We start from the raw sequence: 25,715 nt of genomic DNA, 5'->3' as shown, positions 1-25,715 counted from the left end.
CATACTCCTGACCTCTGCACTATATACCCTGTTGTACATTACATACTCCTGACCCCTGCACTATATACTCTATATTGTACATTACATACTCCTGACCCCTGCACTATATACCCTGTTGTACATTACATACTCCTGACCCCTGCACTATATACTCCATGTTGTACATTACATACTCCTGACCCCTGCACTATATACTCTACGTTGTACATTACATACTCCTGACCCCTGCACTATATACTCTATGTTGTACATTATATACTCCTGACCCCTGCACTATATACTCTATGTTGTACATTACATACTCCTGACACCTGCACTATATACTCTATGTTGTACATTACATACTCCTGACCCCTGCACTATATACTCTATGTTGTACATTACATACTCCTGACCCCTGCACTATATACTCTATGTTGTACATTATATACTCCTGACCCCTGCACTATATACTCTATGTTGTACATTACATACTCCTGACCCCTGCACTATATACTCTATGTTGTACATTACATACTCCTGACCCCTGCACTATATACTCTATGTTGTACATTACATACTCCTGACCACTGCACTATATACTCTATGTTGTACATTACATACTCCTGACCCCTGCACTATATACTCTATGTTGTACATTACATAGTCCTGATTTCTGCTCTCCCCCTCCCCCCACTGCTATATATACACATAATATGGATTCTCTTTTGTTCCCCCCATTTCCTTCCAGCTGGACATTTTATATCGGATGATGTGATTGGAGCACAGACTTTTACATGGTGATAATAATGTGATAACATCCTCCAACTTTGGACCCTTAAACAGAAAGTGATAATGAGGGAGGAGTCAATACCCCAATGATGGTGGTCTTCAGGATCAGTCCAGTCTTCATCTTGGTTGTACTCCCCCCATCCTCACTCTCTGACCTCTGGTGGGGCTCAGCCCGCTGTTCTTCATGACTAAATCATGGACTAAATAAGGAAGTGCAGTACTTCTTGTGTTGGGAAGATGGTGATGAGTGATAGAGGGGGTGGGGACCCTCGTCCTATAATCCCCTCATCACTGTCCCTCCTATAAAAGACAGTTCTGGTTGTTTCCTCACTCTCTGACTAAGGTCCATGAATAAAGAAATGACCTGGTAGGAGATCAGAGGAGCCATTTCCTAGTTCCCTTGAGGGTGGAATTGTAAGCTCCTCAGAGACCAAGCTGCGTGATGTGGGCGGAGTCCTGGTTTGGGGGAACCAATCGGCTCCTGTCTAGTAATCCTCTTTGTCTTTGTATTTTAGTCCATGGCCGGGAGATGAGGAAAACCTCCGAGGATTGTCTCACTTTGTCTCCAGACTGGAAAGTAGAAGATGAGGACATCACACAGTATAGTCCAGGAGAAAACCCGGCTCCCTCCAATGTCCATCCGGCACCACCCAGTGTAGATGGACCATCGGATTCCTCGTATCCTGAGGAACCTCAGACTGTGCGGGACCGGGCCGGCCTTCCAACAGGGAAGAGCTTCTCCTGTACTGAGTGCGGGAAGAGGTTCAGTTCTACATACAATCTTAATGTGCATAAAAGATCTCACACGGGGGAGAAGCCATATTCCTGTCCTGAATGTGGGAAATGTTTTTCAGAGAAGTCCAGTCTGCACAAACATCAGAGATCTCACACAGGGGAGAAGCCGTATTCCTGTCCCGAGTGCGGGAAATGTTTTTCACTGAAGCACATTCTTTACATCCATCAGAGATGTCACACGGGGGAGAAACCGTATTCTTGTCCTGAGTGTGGGAAATGTTTTTCAGAGAAGTCCCATCTTTACAGACATCAGAGATCTCACACGGGGGAAAAGCCGTATTCCTGTCCTGAGTGTGGGAAATGTTATTCATTGAAGTCCAGTCTGCACACACATCAGAGATGTCACACAGGAGAGAAGCCGTATTTCTGTCCTGAGTGCGGGAAATGTTTTTCAGATAAGTCCAGTTTTTCCAAACATAAGAGATCTCACACGGGGGACAAGCCGTATTCCTGTCCTGAGTGCGGGAAATGTTTTTTAGATAAGTCCCATCTTTACACACATCAGAGATCTCACACAGGGGAGAAGCCGTATTCCTGCCCTGAGTGTGGGAAATGTTTTTCAGTGAAGTCCAGTCTTTACAGACATCAGAGATCTCACACAGGGCAGAAGCCGTATTCTTGTCCTGAGTGAGGGAAATGTTCCTCACTGAAGTCCTGTCTTCCTGTACATCAGGGGTCCCACACAACCCTGGAGGTGTATTAGTGCCTTGAGTGCGGGAAATGTCTTCTAGATGAATGTTGCTGGACATCCCAGCTCTCATGTGGGGAAGAAGCACACCCTGATATACACCTCAGATATACTCCATGGCTGATCTTCATCATGGAAGAAACAGTTCATAAGGAGATCAGAGGTCCCCAAAGACATGGATGAAGTGTGGGGCCGGGTCGGCCATTGATGGCAGGAGAATAATAAAAATGAAGTCCTGCCCTAGAGCACTGGGCTGACTTCTCATTGGGGTGCAGCCTATATACTAGAGATAGTAATAACAGAGTGCAGCGCTAAAAGATAAGTGCAAAAGGCAAATAGTCCGTAGTTGTTAACTGGATATAAATATATAGTCCCAAGAAATAACTGATGAAGACCAGGAAGCAATGGAAAGAGTGCGCACTCACCGGACGCGCACGGAAAATGCGCGTAAATAAATGTCTCCAGGAATCCTAAAGTAGATGGAGAGGGTGAATTCCAATCTTTGGATCAATCAGCCTGGGAAGATGTATCAGAGATCCGGAGGTCCCCTTAAGGTTGGTATAATTATCAGCCAGATTCCAAGAGCTCCGTCCCTCTGGTAGTAATAGATGAGCACTACAGGAATCCTGCAAATGGATTTAGCTCCCAATGGGAACCAAAAAACAAGTGCCCATAGTGTAGTATTTTAAAAAAGAGATTTATTGAATAAAATGACAAGCAGGGTAGTAAGGCTGTGTACAGTACATATATGAAAGCAGAGTACGCAGCAATGATACTGACCCTGAGTTAAAATGGCCGCGGGGCTGTCTCGTGGCTCCGGGCAGAAGATGACGTCATGCTCTGTCGGTTCCTCCTAAGGCCTTTCGTGCCCAAGCACATCATCAGAGGGGATACCAACCAGAGCATGACAGACGTCCATCTGATTTATTCCGAATAGCGGCACTCGCCCATGCGCAGTACGGCGCCGCCATTTTGCCGAAGTCTATGGAATGCGCATGTGCGGCTCCATAGACGCCGTTTTGCCATAGGTAAAACACATATGCAGTTCCTGATAAAAAACGGTTGTTACCAACATAGAATGGTACAACCAGGACCTAATAACGTTACATCAGAGGCCAAATGGAGTTAGAAATTGCTGAATAATGTTAAATATAATAGGTGGGTAAAGTGACAAACCCATAAAGATACCGTTCAATATCCTAATGATAGTCAGGATTATTATACTCTGCATTACGGCAAAAGGGCACAAGAGGGCGCTAACTCCCATCGGAATAAAGCACTGATATTAAAATATATTGCAGAAAGAACCAACCAATTTAGTGGTTGTAAAAATAATTAAATACATGAATGTTACATAATATATAATATATAGTAAAAAATAGATTACCAATATCAGGATATGTTATGCAATTTCCTAAATAATCATAATGAGACTAAATATAAAATCGATAAAAAATAAAAAATTAAAATAGTATAAATGAGACGTGGAGAAAATATATAACAGGCATCATGGGATATTTAAAAAAACCTATAAGGCGAACGATGTATAGCTTATTATTAATCAATTGTTTGCAATAAAGCAGTTGACATCAATTTCTATATTGTGTCCTAGTGGGTGTAAGGTACCCAGTTCATACACCCACTTGGTTTCTGCTTGTGACACTGCACGCACTTTGTTCATGCCTCTCCAGTGTGGAGTAATGATATCAATGGCCGTAAACTTAAGCGAGGTAGGATCTTGATTGTGGTAGATCCTATAATGATTTGATAGGGCATGGTCCCTGTATCCTTTTTTAATATTGGATACATGCTCGCGTAAACGACCACGTAATCTCCTAGTGGTGCGACCCACATACTGTTTTAGACATGGGCATTGTAGTAAGTACACTATGTACCTACTATTACAAGAAATAAAATGCCTTATAGTATATGTTTTACCCGTAACATGTGAATTAAATGTATTTACCCTGCGTTTCCTGGTATCATCACATTAACAAATAACGCACCTGTTACATGGATGAAAACCCGTTAGATCGGCAAATAATTTTACACTTTTAGGGGGGTCAATGACATTAGGTGCCAGACTGTGTCTCATGGAAGATGCTCTCCTAAACACAATTTCTGGTTTATCTGGCAGAACGTTACTCAAAATTGGATCAGTTTTAAGAATATCCCAATTCTTTTTTATTATTCTGCTGATAGATCTATGCTGTATTGAAAACGTTGTAACGAATGGGCAAACTTTTCCTTGTATAGGTCTGGTACTATTCTGTAGCATTACATTCCTATCAATATTAGCTACATTGTTAAGAGTGTTTACCAGGGTATTATCATCATATCCTTTTTCAAGGAATCGACTTTTCAAAATATTGGCCTGAGAATGGTATACCTCTAGATCTGTACAATTTCTCCTAATCCTCATGAATTGACTTTTAGGTATATTAGCCAACCAGTTAGGGTGGTGACAACTGTTGGTAGGGATATAGCTGTTTCGATCCGTGTTCTTGAAGAAAGATATGGTTATAATCTTTCCGTCCATGTTCATGAGTGTTAGATCTAGAAAATTTATCTCTTGTTTACTGTAAGAGTAAGTGAGGTGAATATTTAATTGGTTGTTGTTCAGGGTCCCAAAGAAGTTAATTAGAGATTCCTCATTACCATTCCATACCAACACAATATCATCTATATATCTTTTATAAATAGTCAATTCCGGCCATTCTCTAGCATATATCAAATCTTCCTCCCACCTTGACATAAACAGGTTAGCGAGACTGGGGGCAAACTTTGCCCCCATGGCCACTCCCTTAATCTGCAGGTAGTGGGTCTTATTGAACCAGAAATAGTTTTTCATCATGGCAAAATCCAATAACCGCAAAATGAAATCTTTCTGTACAGTGGGTACAGAGCTGTAATGTGTCAGATAAAAGTCAGCGGCCTCCATTCCATCACAGTGGTTAATATTAGTATACAGTGAAGTTACATCCGCTGTAACTAAAAATGTGTCTGGAGAAATATTAACATTGTTGACAAGGTTCAATACTTGCTTGGTGTCCTTTAAGTAAGACGGTGTCTGTATAACCAATGGCTGCAAAAAGAAATCGATGTATTCTCCAATTTTTGAGCACAAAGACCCAATACCACTAATTATAGGGCAACCTGGTGGTTTAATGGGGTCTTTGTGGATTTTAGGCAATATGTATAAGATGGGTAGTTTAGGGGCAACTGGAATCAGAAAAGCCTTCTCTTTCTTATTTAGTATGTGATTATCATACCCATAATTAATGATGTCTTTAAGGGACCGTTTGTAGCTGGTAAGAGGGTCCTTTGCTAGTGGGACGTATGTAGTCCGGTCTTTCAGAATATTTTCGACTTCTGCTATATAGTCAGTCTTATTGAGTACCACCACCCCTCCTCCTTTGTCCGCTGGTCTTATTACAAGATCTTTCTTTTCCAAAAGTGATCTCATGGTTTTAAAATCTCCTGATCCATCAAATGGCCGCTTAACGGATAAGTTGCCCAATTCTTTAAGAACTTTATCTTTAAAAATATTAACATGAGAATTGGTTTGTGGAGGGGGGTTGAAAGTGGAAGCATTCCGCAAATTAGAATGTGTAAAGTTATCGTAAGTGGTGATATTATTATTAGGACGATTAGCAAAAAACCTTTTTATAGATAGTTGCCTGGCGAATTTATGTATATCCATGTATACTTGAAATTTATTCAGTTTACTGGGAGGGGCATATTTAAGTCCCTTATCAAGCAACCTAAGTTCATCATTTGTAAGTTCTATATTGCTGAGGTTAAATAGCCCTATACCCGCTACATCTTTCTTTTCTTGTTTGTGTCTATTTGTCCTCCTCCCTCCCCTCTTTCCTCTGTAGTGTTTCTTCATTTTCGTGCATTGCCATTCCCTAAAAAAGGCTGTCGTGAATTATTCCGATTAGGATTCTGAGGATTAGTATTTCTATTGGGAGTCATAGGAGGTGCCTGATAGCCATAAGAATGATTAGGAGGTGCCTGATAACCATGCGTTTGATTATTCCATCTTGGACCTTGCCGATATTGTCCATTATGAGATGGTTGTGTCTTTCTATTATTATTATGTTGGCGTGGAGGTGGGTAATAGGGATGGTCATACTGGCGTGGAGGTGGATAGTAAGAAGAGTTGTCCCCATTAGGCCTCTGGAAGTTATCTTGTCGCTGAAAACCATTTCTCTTGGGAGTATGCGTATGTGTATATGCCGGTGTATACATAGTAGGGTGCCAACGGGAACCAATATTTTCATCATATGGTTCATATAGAGGTTCAAATCTATTGTAGGTGTTAATATTATAATGTTGAGTCTTTTGGTTATCAGCATGATGAATAGGTCGAGGTACAGAACCTGAAGTATTGGGTCTAGGATTAGTAATAGTTTGTGCTGGTTGGATCTCCTTGTTTTGCCAATTAAATACACTATGTTCAGAATAATCTTTATGATCCCTCTGGTATTTTTTCCTTTTCTTTATTTTCTGTTCTCTTTCTACTCCTTCCAGATGTGTTTTAAGTCTGTCTGATTCTATTTTATATTTCTCATTTTCTTTATATGGCATAAGTTTTTCACGCACTAGATTAATTTCATTGTCAAGATTTGTTAATTTCTTCTTTTTCCTCAAAATGAGAAATTTAAGCAGATCTATACCAGCAGCATTGAAAAATTGGTACCATTCCAAATGCCCTTTATTATCATCTGAATCAGGGGGGACATCCCATCGTAGAGATCTTGGCACCATCTGTTCTTTTACATATTTATCTAGAAAAGATATATCCCATAATGTTTTTATTTCAGCTGTGGTGAGATTTTTAAGGTGCAGAAAGAGACCTTTAAGGTCATCACTGTCACTGTCAATAGTAAAGAAATCCTCAGATAATACTGTCCTAGATAATCTGAGATCAAATATATCTCCCATCTTAAATAGTGATAGACAAATTTATTACAATTGAATATAGAAAAGAGCCGCTACAACTTAGCACTGGATATATAGAAACGGATAAGAATGTTATAAAGTGAGCGCTCTTAACCAAGCAGCTAGCACTAAAGGTAATCACAGTATACCCATAAAAAGCGGAATAGTAATAACAGAGTGCAGCGCTAAAAGATAAGTGCAAAAGGCAAATAGTCCGTAGTTGTTAACTGGATATAAATATATAGTCCCAAGAAATAACTGATGAAGACCAGTTATTACTATTCCGCTTTTTATGGGTATACTGTGATTACCTTTAGTGCTAGCTGCTTGGTTAAGAGCGCTCACTTTATAACATTCTTATCCGTTTCTATATACTAGAGATGGATTGCACCTAAATGGAAGGGGGTCTGCTGTGCTGGGGGAGGGGTTTATGGGAAGACTGAAGGAGTATATAAACTAGGATGGAGGGGGGAGGGAGAATTCAGTTAAAATGGGGTAGACAGATCAGACATGTCAGTACTTATTGGGGGGTGGAATGGGGGGAGGGCTATGGCAGATGGTAAGAAGGTTCCCATGTTACAACCAGTGGAATTGGTACCATTTGTATGAAAATAAAAAAATACACAAAATCCGTGTGAACAAGGTGTCAGTGAATGAAGGAGGTGTCAGTGAATGGACGAGGTGGCGGTGAATGAACAAGGTGTCAGTGAATGAAAGTGTTTGTTCCCCAATGCCAGAAGTGTGCCCAGCACAATAGGTGAGTTGGAATGTTTGGTGCATGAAGAGAACTAGGATTGAATTGGTATTGCTGAATCTTGGCTTCATTCCTCACATGACTGGGCCATTCATATTCCTGGCTAGGTTCTCTTTCGGAGAGACGGGGGAAATAGGAAAGGGGGTGGTGTCTGTCTCTATGTGAGAAGTGATCTCAGAGCGAGTGTGAAAGAGGACCTAGTTGATGGAGAGTGTGATGAGGCTGAAGTATTATGGGTGGAACTGCACATGGGGGGCTTTACTACAAAGGTAATCATTGGAGTTTGTTATAGGCCTCCCAGTGTTAATGAGGAGGTGGAGACTCAGCTCCTCCCACAGATGGCAAGGGCTGGAACAGTGATAATAATGGGGGATGGTAACAACCCGGAAAGTGACTGGAGTAATGGTACTGTGGGTGTAAACACAAAACAACCCCTCCTGCCCTCTATGGCCCAGAACAAGGGTGGATAGATGGACCCGGAACTTGAAGAAATTCCCCACCAAGGCATCAAAGGTTGTGCGGCTCTAAACAGGGCTGGGGAAGTCCCACCAATACTGGAAAGTGAAACAAAAAGCGCACCAACCTTGTGCATTACCTCAGTAAAATGTGATTTTATTGGATGTGAAAATATTCTCACAGAGAAGTATCAGAAGCGTGTAAAGTCCTTGGTGAGACTTGACCAATCAGAGACCAGCGCGAGTCTAAACACGAGGGAAGTTTCTCAGAGTCGACGCGTTTCGAGTCCCTTCTTCATCAGAGCTGACTTGGCAATGACAGCCCTCTTCAATATATAACAAAATAAATCTGTGACTCCTAAACTAAATCCCACCAAAAAGTCACACTTTCTCCCCAGAAAGTACAATATAATAAAATAACTTTTTGTGTAAAATTCAAATACAATTAAAATTAAAATAATTAAAAATGATCACCAAATACAATCATAAAATGTCCAATTCAAATGTGTCCAACAAAATCCAAAAGTCCAAATTCCAGACTTCCATCCAGTAAGAAGGATAATAATCCTAATTGTTCCACCAAAAACCTCAAAACAAAGAAATAAACTATATAGTGCATTCCCCTTCTATACATAAATATCCTCTAATTCCTGCAAATCACAAACATTCAAAAATGTGCAAAAACACAAAAAAATATATATATATATAATACACAAATTGTGACCACTCCGTGACCATTCCAACACTGTGTGCGCTCCGTGTCCGTCCCAACACTGTGTGCGCTCCGTGACCGTCCCAAGACAGTGTGCGCTCCGTGACTGTCCCAACACTGTGTGTGCTCCGTGACCGTCCCAACACTGTGTGCACTCTGTGACCGTTCCAACACTGTGTGCGCTCCGTGACCGTCCCAACACTGTGTGCGCTCCGTGACCGTCCCAACACTGTGTGCACTCTGTGACCGTTCCAACACTGTGTGCGCTCCGTGACCGTCCCAACACTGTGTGCACTCTGTGACCGTTCCAACACTGTGCATTCCGTGACCATTCCAACACTGTGTGCGCTCCGTGACCGTCCCAAGACAGTGTGCGCTCCGTGACTGTCCCAACACTGTGTGTGCTCCGTGACCGTCCCAACACTGTGTGCACTCTGTGACCGTTCCAACACTGTGTGCGCTCCGTGACCGTCCCAACACTGTGTGCACTCTGTGACCGTTCCAACACTGTGTGCGCTCCGTGACCGTCCCAACACTGTGTGCGCTCCGTGACCGTCCCAACACTGTGTGCACTCTGTGACCGTTCCAACACTGTGCATTCCGTGACCATTCCAACACTGTGTGCACTCCGTGACCGTTCCAAGTTCCAACACTGTGTGCACTTCGTGACCGTTCCAACACTGTGTGCGCTCCGTGACCATCCCAACACTGTGTGCGCTCCGTGACCGTTCCAACACTGTGTGCACTCCGTGACCGTCCCAACACTGTGTGCGCTCCGTGACCGTCCCAACGCTGTGTGCGCTCCGTGACCGTCCCAACGCTGTGTGCACTCCGTGATCGTTCCAACGCTGTGTGCACTCCGTGACCATTCCACCGCTGTGTGCACTCCGTGACCGTTCCAACACTGTGCACTCCATGACCGTCCCAACACTGTGTGCGCTCCATGACCGTCCCAACACTGTGTGCACTCCGTGACCGTTCCAACACTGTGTGCACTCCGTGACCGTTCCACCACTGTGTGCACTCCGTGACCCAACAAACAATAATATTTGTACGCTTATTCAATACTATGGAATGAAAACTCCTCCCATTCCTTCATTTCCGGGAAGAGACTTCCAAGGTCCTCACAAAGATAAGAACACTCTTTTAGACGGATCACCAAGGCAACGGGACACATTTATCAGCAACTTACATCTGAAAAAAGGAACTTCCAGCTCTTTCAGTAGCTCTCTAATATACCCAGCAATCAATGGCTGAAAACCATATGTTTCACACCAACAAAATGGCCGCGGTGACACTTCCGGTTAGCGTGTGTGCGTCTTGACGTCACATCCCCTAACGTGTTTCGTCTCTTCCGGACTTCATCTGAAGGGATACGGACGTCTCTTCAGACGCTCTTTTCTTTGAATGCCTCTCAATAGCCGGAGGCCATGTCCGCCATTCTCAATAAGGGCAAAACCGTCCTTATAAGTTCCTTTCTCAAACGCATTTTAAACAACTATGTAACAAACCTTTCTGGATCGGTAACAACCTCATCACATGATAGGAAACATAGACATTAGCCACACAGAAAACATGAAATCACATGAATTATAGAACATCCTCTTCTCAGCCCAAAACGTTCCGTTACATATATACCTCCATATATCCTATACCATATAGGAGACATTCCTGGATCTGGCAGCAGAGGAGGTAATATGCAGATTAACCCCTTCAGGGGGAGGAGTTGATGTTAATATATTTGCTCCCAAAGCTGGCCTACATGGTTCAGTTTTATCGTTCAGCCAGCGGGATGACCATAAAAACTGAAGTGATTCCCCCATCCACACATTGGAGGTGGATGGGGGAATCCTCCCCGCTGCACTCTTGTATTCTGACAATGGGGGGACTCCTCCACTCTCAGAATACACGGATGAGCACTGAAGCTATTGGCTGCAGCCGCTGGGGGAGTGGCTTTTATCCGGCAGTGGCCACACATGGATGGAAATGTGAGCGATCCCTGCTGAACCAGCTGAATTTCCATGGATCTATGGTCACCTTCAGTGACTTCCTCCCCTCCCCCTCATCTCCTTCATGATGGAAGTCATGCTGAGATCATCTCCCATTGGCTGAGCAATATTCTCATTTGTCTCTCAGCTCCTTCTTGCTATTCCTCGTCCTGCCTGTTGTTTCCTTGGATTGATTTTCTGTGTAGTGACCCCGGCTTGGTCTCTTGGATGCGCTCGTCTGTTGCTTGCCCTGACCTTTCTCCTGATTCCTGGATCTCCTCCTCATCTCTCCTCCATATCCTCTTACACAGCTTTTCTCCACACCTGCAGTGACCCTGGGGGGAGGAAACTTGGCACCAGCACGCCGCCAAATCCATCCCCACCATTAGGGGCTCTGGAGACAATTGTCTGCTATTTACACTCCGTTCCTCCGCACGTCACCTGATCACATGACAGCTTACTTCCACAGATTCCGGACAGATTTCTGGATGGTAAAGGTCAAAGTTCACTCTTCAGTTTAGGAGAGGTAGGACCCAGGAACAAGGATTTGGTTTGCATGGGAGCCTCATATAGAGGACCCCTCAAATCTCCCCATCCAAATGTCCCTCCATCCAGAGTCTATATGTCCTATGACATCACACTGACCTCACAGCTCCTCCTCCCAATGTCCCTCCATCCAGAGCCAGAGAATCCTATGACATCACACTGACCTCACAACTCCTCCTCCCAATGTCCCTCCATCCGGAGTCAGAGAATCCTATGACATCACACTGACCTCACAGCTCCTCCTCCCAATGTCCCTCCATCCAGAGTCTATATGTCCTATGACATCACACTGACCTCACAGCTCCTCCTCCCAATGTCCTTCCATCCAGAGTCAGAGAATCCTATGACATCACACTGACCTCACAGCCCCTCCTCCCAATGTCCCTCCATCCAGAGTCAGAGAATCCTATGACATCACACTGACCTCACAGCTCCTCCTCCCAATGTCCCTCCATCCAGAGTCAGAGAATCCTATGACATCACACTGACCTCACAGCTCCTCCTCCCAATGTCCCTCCATCCAGAGTCAGAGAATCCTATGACATCACACTGACCTCACAGCTCCTCCTCCCAATGTCCGTCCATCCAGAGTCAGAGAATCCTATGACATCACACTGACCTCACAGCTCCTCCTCCCAATGTCCCTCCATCCAGAGTCAGAGAATCCTATGACATCACACTGACCTCACAGCTCCTCCCCCCAATGTCCCTCCATCTGAATTTTCTGATGCTCTTAGGATGTGGGGTCCCTTGGTATCCTCACATGTAAAGTGGGACTGTTGGTCCTGCGTTGTATGTAATGACATCAGAATGCTGCAACAAGCCTATACCCTGCGTAGTGTGGGGGTCCTGTGGGGGGAATTATACCTCAGCCTGAAGTGGGGCTTTAATAAAATGGAGACCTGAATGGAGAGGTGAGGAGGATTCTGGGAATATCATTTGATGTGACTATTTGTGTTCAGATGTAGAGTTTTCCTCCTGTGAAGTCTGGAGATCATATGACATCACATTGCCTCCACCTCCCTCCCTGATAGAAGAGAGAAAGAAGAAGAAGATTCTAGAAGTCACCAGAGAGATCACTGAGCTGCTGACAGGAGAGGTGAGCGGTGCCGGGAATTCTGGGACATTCTCCAGTAACAGACAAGGGATGTGTCTGGATGGTGACTGTATCATTGTGTGTGTCAGGTTCCTATAAGGTGTCAGGGTGTCACTGTCTATTTCTCCATGGAGGAGTGGGAGTATTTAGAAGGACACAAGGATCTCTACAAGGACGTCATGATGGACAATCAGCCGCCCCTCACATCACCGGGTAAGAGGAGACTTTATTGTAAAGGAGAGAGCAGTACGGAGGATCCACCTAGATCCCCCATCATCTGATAAACACATAGAAACAATGGATTCAGTCAGTGTGTGTGTTTCCTACAGATGGATCCAGTCATGGGAACCCACCAGAGAGATGTCCCCGTCCTCTGTATTCCCGGGATTCCACACAGGAAGGTCACACCATCCCTCACCATTACAAGGTTGGTGGGGCAGGGAGCATGGACTTGGGACAATATATGGAGTTTTTATGTGAGCTTATATTTTACAGATGACCTCTTCTATCATTTTCTTGGTTTAGGGTGAAGATCTGATAGATATAGAATTTGAGGGTAAAGCAGAAGAAGAAGAGGCGTATGTGAGGGATGATCAGCAGTCTATGGAGGAGGATGGAATAACGGGGACATTTATAGAGGAGGACACTCCTACAGAGATCAGCACAGGTGGGTCATGAACACTAAATCCATTCCTCCACCCATACTTGTCATGCTTCCCTTCACATTGATCCAGCACCGGGTTTTGCCTCCTGTCCGTGTTGCTCGGGTTCCTGCCTATCCCCCCTGAACCTAGGTATTATCAAGTCTTTGTACCTGTGTGTTAGTGTTCCAGCAACGTGTCTTCATGTGGAAGCCGCACCCCTCTGGTTCCTGTGGTGTTCACTGCTGCTTGAGTATTCCCATATTCTGTGTGCTGTTTGATCCTGTCTTTGTTCTCAGTGTTTTCCCTCTGGCTGTGCAGTTATATTCCCTTTGGTTTCTGTCCGTGGATCCCCTCATTTCCTGTTGCTGTGTGTGTCCTTCTCAGCATTGTTTCCTGTTGTTTGCCTGCAGCCCTTTCCATCTTGCTGAGTCTCTCTCTGCACCATTGCTCAGCATCCCTCCCTCTCCTGCACTTTACACGTGTTCCCTGCATCCTCTCCCCCGGAGCCCCTTCCTAGGTTGCTGCAGTAGGTGACCTTGGTTCCTGGTATCCTGTGTGTACCGCGTGTCCTTCCAGCATGCTATTTGGTTGCACTGTGCCTGCATGGGTGTGTTAGAGAGCCGCAACCTGGGGGCTGCCATGCAGCACAACATCCACCCCTCCAGTGGCTCTGGTGAAGACCGGATGGCCCCTTAGATCCTACGACTCTTGTGTGCGGTCACACTGCTCCTGTATATGTGAGGACCGGTACCCAGGTACACCTGTTTAGTTGTTTCCACTGGCCCACTATAGATCCTGAGGTTACAGTCCCAGGTGGTCTTCTCCTCTGATCGTGACAATACTGCTCTCTGATTGGTCCAGAGTAGAGTAACCACTGCAATATCAGCACATGGGACACAATATATGTATCTAGACTGGATTTATATCGATTCTGGGGTTCAGCTGGCAGCAAAGTGTTCATCTTCTCTCATAGGTGTTGCTCTACCTAGGCACTTCGGGCATGTGTCTTGGGGTTCTTACCAATGGCCGGATCTAGCAAGATCTGATGTCTGCTGGCTGTGCTGGGTGGAGGGATATGTCTGTAGTGTCTCAGACCCAAGTCACTGAGTGCAGTCTCAGGAGATGGGAGGCAAGCAACCCTTTAAGGACCTTTAATTACTGAATAACAATATTATCAGTCCTGACCATTACACTATATAATTTATATTGTACATTACATACTCCTGACCCCTGCACTATATACTCTATGTTGTACATTACATACTCTTGACCCCTGCACTATATATTCTATGTTGTACATTACATAGTCCTGACCCCTGCACTATCTACTCCATGTTGTACATTGCATACTCCTTACCCCTGCACTATATACTCTGTTGTACATTACATACTCCTGACCCCTGCACTATATACTCTATGTTGTACATTACATACTCCTGACTCCTGCACTATATACTCTATGTTGTACATTACATACTCCTGACCCCTGCACTATATACTCTATGTTGTACATTACATAATCCTGACACCTGCACTATATACTCTATGTTGTAGATTACATACTCCTGAAACCTGCACTATATACTCTGTTGTACATTACGTACTCCTGACCCCTGCACTATATACTCTATGTTGTACATTCCATACTCCTGACCCCTGCACTATATACGCTATGTTGTACATTACATACTCCTGACCTCTGCGCTATATACTCTATGTTGTAGATTACATACTCCTGACCCCTGCACTATATACTCTATGCTGTACATTACATACTCCTGACCCCTGAGCTATATACTCTATGTTGTACATTACATACTTCTGACCTCTGCGCTATATACTCTATGTTGTACATTACATACTCCTTACCCCTGCACTATATACTCTATGTTGTACATTACATACTCCTGACCCCTGCACTATATACTCTATGTTGTACATTACATACTCCTGACCCCTGCACTATATACTCTATGTTGTACATTACATACTCCTGACCCCTGCACTATATACTCTATGTTGTACATTACATACTCCTGACCCCTGCACTATATACTCTATGTTGTACATTACATAGTTCTGGTTGTTTCCTCACTCTCTGACTAAGGTCCATGAATAAAGAAATGACCTGGTAGGAGATCAGAGGAGCCATTTCCTAGTTCCCTTGAGGGTGGAATTGTAAGCTCCTCAGAGACCAAGCTGCCTGATGTGGGCGGAGTCCTGGTTTGGGGGAACCAATCAGCTCCTGTCTAGTAATCCTCTTTGTCTTTGTATTTTAGTCCATGGCCGGGAGATGAGGAAAACCTCCGAGGATTGTCTCACTTTGTCTCCAGACTGGAAAGTAGAAGATGAGGACATCACACAGTATAGTCCAGGAGAAAACCCGGCTCCCTCCAATGTGCATCCGGCACCACCCAGTGTAGATGGGCCATCAGATTCCTCGTATCCTGAGGAACCTCAGACTGTGCGGGACCGGGCCGGCCTTCCAACAGGGAGGAGCTTCTCCTGTACTGAGTGCGGGAAGGGTTTGCGTTCTAAACATGGTCTTAATGTGCATAAAAGATCTCACATGGGGGAGAAGCCGTATTCCTGTCCTGAGTGTGGAAACTGTTATTCACATATGTCCAATCTTTACATACATCAGAGATCTCACACGGGGGAGAAGCCGTATTCCTGTCCTGAGTGCGGGAAATGTTTTTCAGATAAGTCTAATCTTTACAGACATAAGAAATTGCACACTGGGGACAAGCGACATTCCTGTCCTCTGTGTGGGAAATGTTTTTCACAGAAACCCCATCTTTACATACATCAGAGATCTCACACTGGGGAGAAGCCTTATGCCTGTTCTGAGTGCGGGAAATGTTTTTCACAGATGTCCCATCTTTACACACATCAGAGATTGCACACTGGACAGAAGCCGTATTCCTGTCCTGAGTGTGGGAAATGTTTTTCAGGGAGATCCGGCCTTAACACACATCAGAGATTTCATACAGGAGAAAAGCCATATTCTTGTTCTGAGTGCGGGAAATGTTTTTTGCAGAAGTCTGATCTTTACAGACATCAGAGAACTCACATGGGGGAGAAGCTACTTTCCTGTCCTGAGTGAAGGTAATGTTTTTCACAGAAGCCCTATCTATATAAACATCAGAGATGTCAAACAGGGCTGAAGTCACTTTCCTGTCCTGAGTGAGAGAAATGTTCCTCTCTGAAGTCCTGTCTTCCTGTATATCAGGGATCCCACACAACCCTGGAGGTGTATTAGTGCCTTGAGTGCGGGAAATGTCTTCTAGATGAATGTTGCTGGACATCCCAGCTCTCATGTGGGGAAGAAGCACACCCTGATATACACCTCAGATATACTCCATGGCTGATCTTCATCATGGAAGAAACAGTTCATAAGGAGATCAGAGGTCCCCAAAGACATGGATGAAGTGTGGGACCGGGTCGGCCATTGATAGCAGGAGAAGAATAAAAATGGAGTCATTACCTTTCATTGGCTGAATACATTTTTTTTAAACATTCTATATTGAGTTTTCTACAGAGATATACAAAGAAGCAATATGTCTGGGGTGAAAGAGGAGACGAGTAGCTCATACTTCTTGCCATGACTTCTGAATAAAAGATAAATCACAGTAACCAATGAAATAATTATAATCTCTCCAATAAAGAAAGAGGAAGGAATCTTCTGGCAGGAACTGACCTGGAGGTGTGACCGGGTGTGATACCTGATCAGAAAACATGGATGGACTCTCTCCTGAGACTTTGTTCCCAACTCCAATAAGTGAGAGGAGCAGAATGTCATAATGTTCCTAGATGTCATGATAAAGCCAAGGAAGTAAGGTTCGGCCATGAGTGCGCACAGACACATCAGGAGAGCAAAAGAATGACAACGTCATGAACCAGAAAACCAAGGTATACACGGCCAGATGGGGAGCAAGTAACACCTGTTATGTATGCGTGTCCTCAATGCGTGTTCCATACACAGCTGTCTGATCTCTACAATGTAACCACCTTCACCAACCCATCCATAGAAGTAAAAGAAGACAACATAGAGGATTGCTCCAAGGGTGTACAGTTGTGTTCAAAATAATAGCAGAGTGTTGAAAAAAGTGACTAAAGCTGAAAATCCTTCTAATAGCTTTTATTTCCATCCACACAAATGCATTGGGAACACGACACATTCTATTCCAAATCAAAACATGAAGAAAAATACATCAAATTTGTGTTGTTCCTCTAAAAAAATGGAAGAAAAAATATTAGACGGTTCAAAAAAATCTGTGTTTTTATTCTTCTTTACAAACTCAAACATTCACTATAGAAACTGAGAAATGTTTGAAGATTTTGCTTTCCTTTGAATGACTTCATGAATATTTGGTTGTAGTCGCACTGTTTCTGAGAACTGCTGTACATCTGTGTTGCATGGAGTCACCCAACTTCTGGCCCCTGTGATCAGGTATTCCAGCCCAGGATGATTGGACCACATTCCACAGTTCTTCTCTATTTCTTGGTTTTGCCTCAGAAACTGCATTTTTGATGTCACCCCACAAGTTTTCTATTGAATGAAGATCCGGGGATTGGGCTGGCCACTCCATAACGTCCATCTTGTTGGTCTGGAACCAAGATGTTGCACATTTACTGGTGTGTTTGGGGTCGTTGTCTTGTTGGAACACCCATTTCAAGGGCATTTCCTCTTCAGCATAAGGCAGCATGACCTCTTCAAGTATTCTGATGGATTCAAACTGATCCATGATCCCTGGTATGCGATAAATAGGCCCAACACCGTAGTATGAGAAACATCCCCATATCATGATGCTTGCACCACCATGCTTCACTGTCTTCACAGTGTACTGTGGCTTGACTTCAGTGTTTGGGGGTCGTCTGACAAACTGTCTCTGCCCACTAGACCCAAAAAGAACAATCTTACTTTCATCAGTCCACAAAATGTTGCGCCATTTCTCTTTAGGCCGGTCAAGGTGCTCTTTGGCAGATTGTAACCTCTTCAGCACACGTCTTTTTCCCAACAGTGGGACTTTGTGGGGACTTCTTGCAGATAGCTTGGCTTCACATAGGCGTCTTCTAATTGTAACAGTCCTCACAGGGAACGTCACACCTTCTTTCATCTTCCTGGAGCTGATTGTTGGCTGAGTCCTCACAGGGAACGTCACACCTTCTTTGATCTTCCTGGAGCTGATTGTTAGCTGAGTCCGCCCCATTTTGGCTATTCTTCTATCCATTCAAATGGTAGTTTTTCGCTTTCTTCCATGTCTTTCAGGTTTTGGTTGCCATTTTAAAGCATTTGCCATCATTTTAGCTGAGCAGCCGATCATTTTCTGCACTTCTTTATATGTTTTCCCCTCTCCAATCAACTTTTTAATCAAGGTACGCTGTTCTTCTGAACAATATCTGGAACGACCCATTTTCCTCAGAATTTCAGAGAGAAATGCACTGTAACCAGCATGTACAACATTTGCTGCCTTCCTTCCTTAAATAAGGACAATAATTGCCACCTGTTCTGTCAAACAATGAATGACCTCACTAATAGAACTCCACACTGCTATTATTTTGAACACGCCCCTTTCAATGAGTGATTCAATGACACAGAATCAGCAGCATGCATGTCATGACTGTCGGGTCTGTTGGATTTCTATGACTCTACTACACCTGCTAGGAAATTATTTGCCATGTAGAAATATCATTTCTACCAAAAACAGTGATTGATCCGGTTAGTGATGTCTGGCTGCTATTATTTTGAACACAACTGTAAGTGTTGCTGCAATAAAAGTGTCCCATCTATTATGGAAAGTCTGACTGAGGCTTGGTTGTTGAGCTCCATGTCTAACTTCTCTCTGTAAATCAGAAGACGTAGATCTTTTTAGTGTCTGTGATGGTGGGGGACAAGGCGATAGTCCATTTCTTAGGAGTAGCCCTGTGGGCCACCAGGAAACATAATAATATCAACTGCAAGCTCCTGCGGGATTTGTGGATGTGGGTTTTCTCAGCTGAATGGAGAGTTGTAGCAGAACTGAAGAGTAGAAGAACTGGGTCCATGGGGAGTGAGCAGCCACAAACTCCTGAGATGTAGGCTAACACTTGTTCCCAAAAGGTTGAGATGCGGGGCCATTCCTGAAATCGGTGGAAGAGAGAGGGCGGTGCTCACTATATAGTGGATTTGTGGAGAGTTCTTAGTGGATAGAAATGGGATGATGGCCCCATGGAAGAGCTTACATTGAGACTCTCCAGGATTCATTCACCACAAGCCTTTGCACTTTGTTCTATCCTTCCAGTATGTTGCCCACCAGGTTCTCTCCCGGTATGACCTTGCTCCAAGATTTCACAGATGTGGGATGTAGAGGTTTAGTAAAGAGAGAGTGTAAAGGTCGATAGATGTCAGATATAGAGTATTTCCATTCCTGTAGGAAGCGATCAGATATGGAAGTTTGAAAACATTGTTGCTTGGCTGGGCAGCACCAGTTTATACAACCTGAGAGGTGTAGGTAGTAGAGAGAGGGATGGCTTGGCAGGGCATAAGTTGATGCAAGGGTTGGGAAAGATTTCAAAGTTCCTGATAGTTCAAATATGCGTCATACAGGGAGGCAACGCAGGAGAGCCCCTTAGAACTCCAAATGTTGAAAGCGGCATATTGAACAGCTTCTGGAAACATTGGATTGCCTCTTATGGACAAATATTGGGAGACATGGGGTGACAGGCCCAGTTTGCTCTGTATGTCCCTCCATGTAAGAATCAGATCCCGTATCAGAAGGTTGTGTTGAATACTTGTGGGGAACAATTGTATTTTGTAATGCAGGAGTGCAGCTAAGTCATATGGTTGCCTCACTGCCAACTCCAAATCATAATTGGTGTATGAGGAAGCCTGAAGTATCCAATCTGTCCCTATACACAATAAACAGGCAAGGTCATACAATCGAATATTGGGAAAGTTTGCTCCACCCTTTTTTTTTTCTCCCCCTGTTTAAGCAGGAACCAAATTGTTTGAAGAGGGTACAATAGGAGAGCAAAGCTCACCATTTTGAACAGGTGGCATCCCCCAAAAAGCGATAGGAGAAGGTACATCCATGTTTCCATCTCATTTCCTATTTTAGATATCAGTGGAGGGTAGTAATGATAGACCGAGGATGGCTCCTTCCCTATCGTAATGCCTGAATATGTGATCTGAACATTTTCTACGTGGAAGAGAGACTGCTGGGCCCAGGGAGGGGTGTTGGTTTGAGATAAGGAAAGTATTCCACTCTTAGCAGAATTGATTGGAAGGCCAGAGCACTGTAGGCAGCTTGTGAAGACCTGATGGAGAATGTGAATATCTGCCACAGGATCCGCCATAAAAAATATCATCAGCAAATAGGACTACACAGAGTTCTTCTTGACCTGTCTGAATCCCATGTATTGGGGCTCTGGAGGAAAGGTAACGGGAGAAAGGTTCCAGGGCAAGGTTGAAAAGAAGAGGAGAAATGGGGAAATCCTGGTGAGTACCCTTCGTGCAGCAATATTTCACCTGATATGAGGCCTGCAGCTACCACCCTGGGTGAAGGTGCAGAATCCATACTGCTGAAAAGCCATCAGAAGAACCAGAGCAAGCCAATGATAGCTGACATTATCCAAGGCTTTTTCAGCATCCAATGTAATAATAGCTCGATCCTCAGACGGGTGTACCTTGTCTTGTTCCAGCTCTGAAATAACTTTCCGAATGTTGGAAGCCACTGGTCTACCATTAATAAAGCCAGCCTGGGCAGTATGGATAAGGGAGGGTAATACTGCAGCCAAGAAGGATTATTATTACTATTTCAGAGAGTATTTTAGTGTCCACATTTAGGAGGGATACGGGTTGGTACGACCTCGGTTCAGTTGGGTCCTTGCCCTTATTCAAATCAATTTTATATAGTCTTGGTGACCCATCAGAATTTGTGGGCCCCCCTCCCAAACCTTGTATATACTGTCAGTAGCTGAGGGATGAAGAGAGTCCATCATCATATAAAATGCTGGTGTGTAGCCATCAGGACCAGGTGATTTCCCACTAGGTAAGCCTTTAATCACCTCAGACCCTTCCTTTAATGAAATAGGGGCATTTACAGATTGCAGGTGGGAGGGGCCAATAGTGAGTAAATGAAGTGAGTCTAGGAATTTTGTGGTCACCTCAAGGTCTTGGATCTAGATCTAGAGTGGCACAAATATCTTCCGGTATTTTATTGGTTTCTTCTGGGGAGGAGACAAGGGCAGCAGAAGTATCCTTTAGGGAGGCTACATGAGTTGGTTGGAAAGACCCTTTGCTTACCCACCTTATCACCATATTTACACAATTAAATAAATAAAAGGCTTGGCAGCTTCCCAGAACAAGTGTGGGTCACATTGATGGGATTCATTAGTGGTGGTGTACTCTAGCCAAGCATCGCTACCAGTGTGTATGAAGTCCACCTTACATGTCAGATAGGAAGGAATTCTCCAAATATTTGGGGGGCCTGTGGTTCGAGGGTCTGCCAAAGAAACAGAGGTGGGGCTATGGTCTGATATAATCAAGTCGTGTATGGCCATATGATGGACATGAGGTAAAAGGGAAGCGCTGCAAAAACGATAGTCTAGCCTGGCAAATGTGAGAATAGAAAGTAAACTCCCTGTCTGTGGGGTCCGCCAGTCACCAGGGGTCCAATAATCCCATGGCAGAAATCACCTGTGCTAATGGTGTAGAAGAGCCAGTAGACACCTTTGCATGGGTGGACCTTGTGTTGACCTGTCCTCTCTATCATTTACTACTGTGTTAGTCTCCTCCATCTATCTAATGTATACTGGGATTATGCAACATCCAATCAGCTGCAGCATTACAGAAGGGTCTGCCAGGGAGTTGGGGGCATAGACATTGGTGAGTTGGAGATCCTTATTGGAGATCTGCAAGACCACGGTAGCCATACGTCCCATATCATCGTTGCACTCAGAGATGAATTCTAATGCCAGGTTTTTGTGGATTACAATGAGCACCCTTGCCTTCCGTCCTACTACTGCTGGACCTAGCGCCTGAGCCACCCACAACCTTTTCATTCTATGAAAGTCTTCTGCTTGTAAGTGTGTCTCCTGCCGGAGTGCCGGACCCGTTCACAACCACTTCAAGTGCCTCAGCATTTGTAATTGTTTAGCAGGGAGCGTAGCTGCATATGATGAGCTGTAGAAAGGGATATGGCTCCTATAATTACTTTCACAAGCTTCAGGCGGTGAAGTGAACAGGAAAAAACACAAAGTAATCATTATTAAATAACAAAACTGAATATAAAAGCTGTAACCATCATAGTGCATGGACTTCACTATTTTCATATTTAACTTGGTATAGCTTCCTCCCACTGAGAAAGATACAACGTGACCATGTGACAGCAGGAAGGTAAATACACGGCTCAAAAAAATTGAAAGGAAGACTTTTTAAGTGTTTTTTTTTTAGAGTTTAGCATCAAGTCCATGAAACTCCTGGGATATTGATCTGGTCAGGTAAGTTGCAGAGGGGGATGTTCATCAGTTTCATCTGCTTTGGTGTTATTTAACAGCAGGTGCACTAGATGGGCATCAATGAGACGACCCCAAAAACAGGAATGGTTTTAAAGGTGGCCACTGACATTTTTTCCATACTCATCTTTTCTGACTGTTTTTCACTAGTTTTGCATTTGGCTAGGGTCAGTGTCACTACTGGTAGCATGAGGCCATACCTGGACCCTACAGAGGTTGCATAGGCACTGCAACTCCTTAAGGATGGCACATCAATACCTGTCATTGACAGAAGGTTTGCTGTGTCTCCCAGCGCAGTCTCAAGCATGGAGGAGATTCCAGGAGATGAGAGCATGGAGGAGATTCCAGGAGACGAGAGCATGGACAAGATTCCAGGAGACGAGCATGGATGAGATTCCAAGAGACAAGAGCATGGAGGAGATTCCAGGAGACGAGAGCATGGAGGAGATTCCAGGAGATGAGAGCATGGAGGAGATTCCAGGAGACAGGATCATGGAGGAGATTCCAGGAGACGAGAGCATGGAGGAGATTCCAGGAGATGAGCATGGAGGAGATTCCAGGAGACAAGAGCATGGAGAAGATTCCAAGAGACTAGAGCATGGATGAGATTCCAGGAGACAAGAGCACAGAGGAGATTCCAGGAGACAAGAGCATGGAGGAGATTCCAAGAGACAGGCAGTTCCTCTAGGAGAGCTGGACAGGGCCGTAGAAGGTCCTTAACCTATCAGCAGGACTGGTATCTGCTCCTTTATGCAAGGAGGAACAGGATGAGACCTGCCAGAGCCCTACAAAATGACCTCCAGCAGGCCACTGGTGTGAATGTCTCTGACCAAACAATTAGAAAGACTTCATGAGGGTTGCCTGAGGGCCCAACATCCTCTAGTGGGTCCTGTGCTCACTGCCCGGCACCATAGAGCTGGATTTACATTTGCCATTGAACACCAGAATCAGTAGGTTACAAATATATTTCTATATCATTATCATATCTCCTCTGAAGGTCTCGTCTCCAAGGAGAATACGTTTCATGTTTGTAGTCATTCCTCATAACTGAGGTCTTCCAGCCCCTTTATTAGCTTTGTTACCCTTCTCTGGACTTTCTCCAGTTCCAGCACATCCAACCTGAGGACTGGTGACCAGAACTGGACGCCATACTCCAGATGTGTCCAAACCAGCATTTTGTAAAGTGGGAGAATTATCGTTTTATCTCCGGAGTAAATTCCCCTTTTGAATTCATGCTGATATTCTGCTGGCCTTGCTTGCTGCGGCTTGGTATGCATGCTATTGCTGAGTCTGTGATCCACTAGGACCCCCAGATCCTTCTCCATCCTCGATTCCCCCAGAGGTTCATCCCTTAGCGCAATGGTGGGCAACTGTGGCCCTCCTGCTGTTGCAGAACTACAAGTCCCATCATGCCTCTGCCTCTTGGAGTAACTGTCAGTCTTCCCATCAGCCTTTGCCTCTGGGAGTCATGCTTGTAACTGTCATCTTGCAATGCTTTGTGGGACATGTAGTTCCACAACAGCTGGTGGGCCGCAGTTGCCCACCCTTCCCCTAGTGTGTAGCTTGCATTCATATTTTTAGCCCCCAAGTACATTTTGGTACATGAAACCTCCTTTGCCATGTAGTTGTCACCCCTTTATTTTATTGAAACGTTTCTATATCCTGTGGTGAAGGTTTTGCTCTGCTTAGCTTTGTATTGTCAGCAAACACTGAGACTGAACTATTTATACCGACCTCTATATCATTTATGAACAGAATTGGACCCAGAACAGAGCCCTGGGTACCCCACTTATAACTCAGACCATTCAGAGGTACATTTATCACCACCCTTTGTACGGGCCCCAGTAACCAGTTTTCTCTCCATGTACATACACTATCCTCAGCACCAACATGCCTCAATTTGTGGATTAAACATTTATGGGGTATCGTGTCAGATGTTTGGTGAAGTCTAGATACACTACATCCACGGGGGTTCCTTTATCCAGGTTACAGCTCATCTCCTCATAGATTGTTAATAGGTTGGTCTGACAAGAACAATCTTTTTTCATAAATCCATCCTGGTTACTACTAATGATATTATTTTCATCAGCAAATTCTTGGGTATGGTCCCTTATCATCCCTCCAATAGTTTACAAACTATTGATGTTAGGCTGACTGGCTTAGGGTTTCCAGATATGTATCTCGGCCCTTTCTGGAATACTGGAACCACGTTAGCTTTTCACCAATCTGCTGCCACCATTCTGGTCAGTAAGCTTTCCTAAAGATGAGGAATGACTGTCTATCAATGACCTGGATACATTCCTTGAGGACTTTTGGGTGTTAGCCATCTGGTCCTGGTGATTTGTTCACATTAAGTTTTTCTAGACTTTCTAGTCTTTTGTAAGAGATCACTACACTAACCACTGATAAAAGGGAATCCTTCCCCAATCAGTCACAAATGTAAGGGATCGCTATACCGACCACTGATATAGGGGGATCCTTCTCCTATTGGTCACAAATGTAAGGGACCACTACACCAACCACTGATATAAGGGGATCCTTCTCCCATTGCTCATCAATGTAAGGGATTACTACACTGACCACTGATAAATAGGAATCCTTCTCCAATCAGTCACAAATGTAAGGAACCACTGCTCTGACCACTGATATAAGGGAATTCTTCTCCTATTGGTTCCCAATGTAAGGGACCACTACACTGACCACTGATATAAGGGGGTCCTCCTCCCATTGGTCACCAATGTAAGGGATCACTACACTGACCACTGATATAAGGGGTCCTTCTCCCATTGGTCACCAATGTAAGGGACCACTACACTGACCA

The 25,715-nt window shown here is 44.3% G+C and overlaps 1 protein-coding gene across 1 annotated transcript in view; it reads left to right on the top strand.

Moving 5' to 3' along the window:
- Positions 1-25,715, top strand: part of LOC149468115 (uncharacterized) — a 368,056-nt gene that overhangs the window by 265,381 nt on the left and 76,960 nt on the right. The window contains 2 exon segments of the mRNA XM_089670677.1: positions 1,626-2,150; positions 16,036-16,469. Coding sequence (XP_089526803.1) covers positions 1,626-2,150; positions 16,036-16,469 — 959 coding nt within the window.

The sequence above is a fragment of the Staurois parvus genome, unplaced genomic scaffold, assembly GCF_062004578.1.
Source record: "Staurois parvus isolate SC_StPar_1 unplaced genomic scaffold, SC_StPar_1.0 ptg000092l, whole genome shotgun sequence".
NCBI classification, from domain to species: domain Eukaryota; kingdom Metazoa; phylum Chordata; class Amphibia; order Anura; family Ranidae; genus Staurois; species Staurois parvus.
The sequence above is the reverse complement of the archived record's forward strand: the minus strand, read 5'-3'. Positions and strand labels throughout refer to the sequence as shown.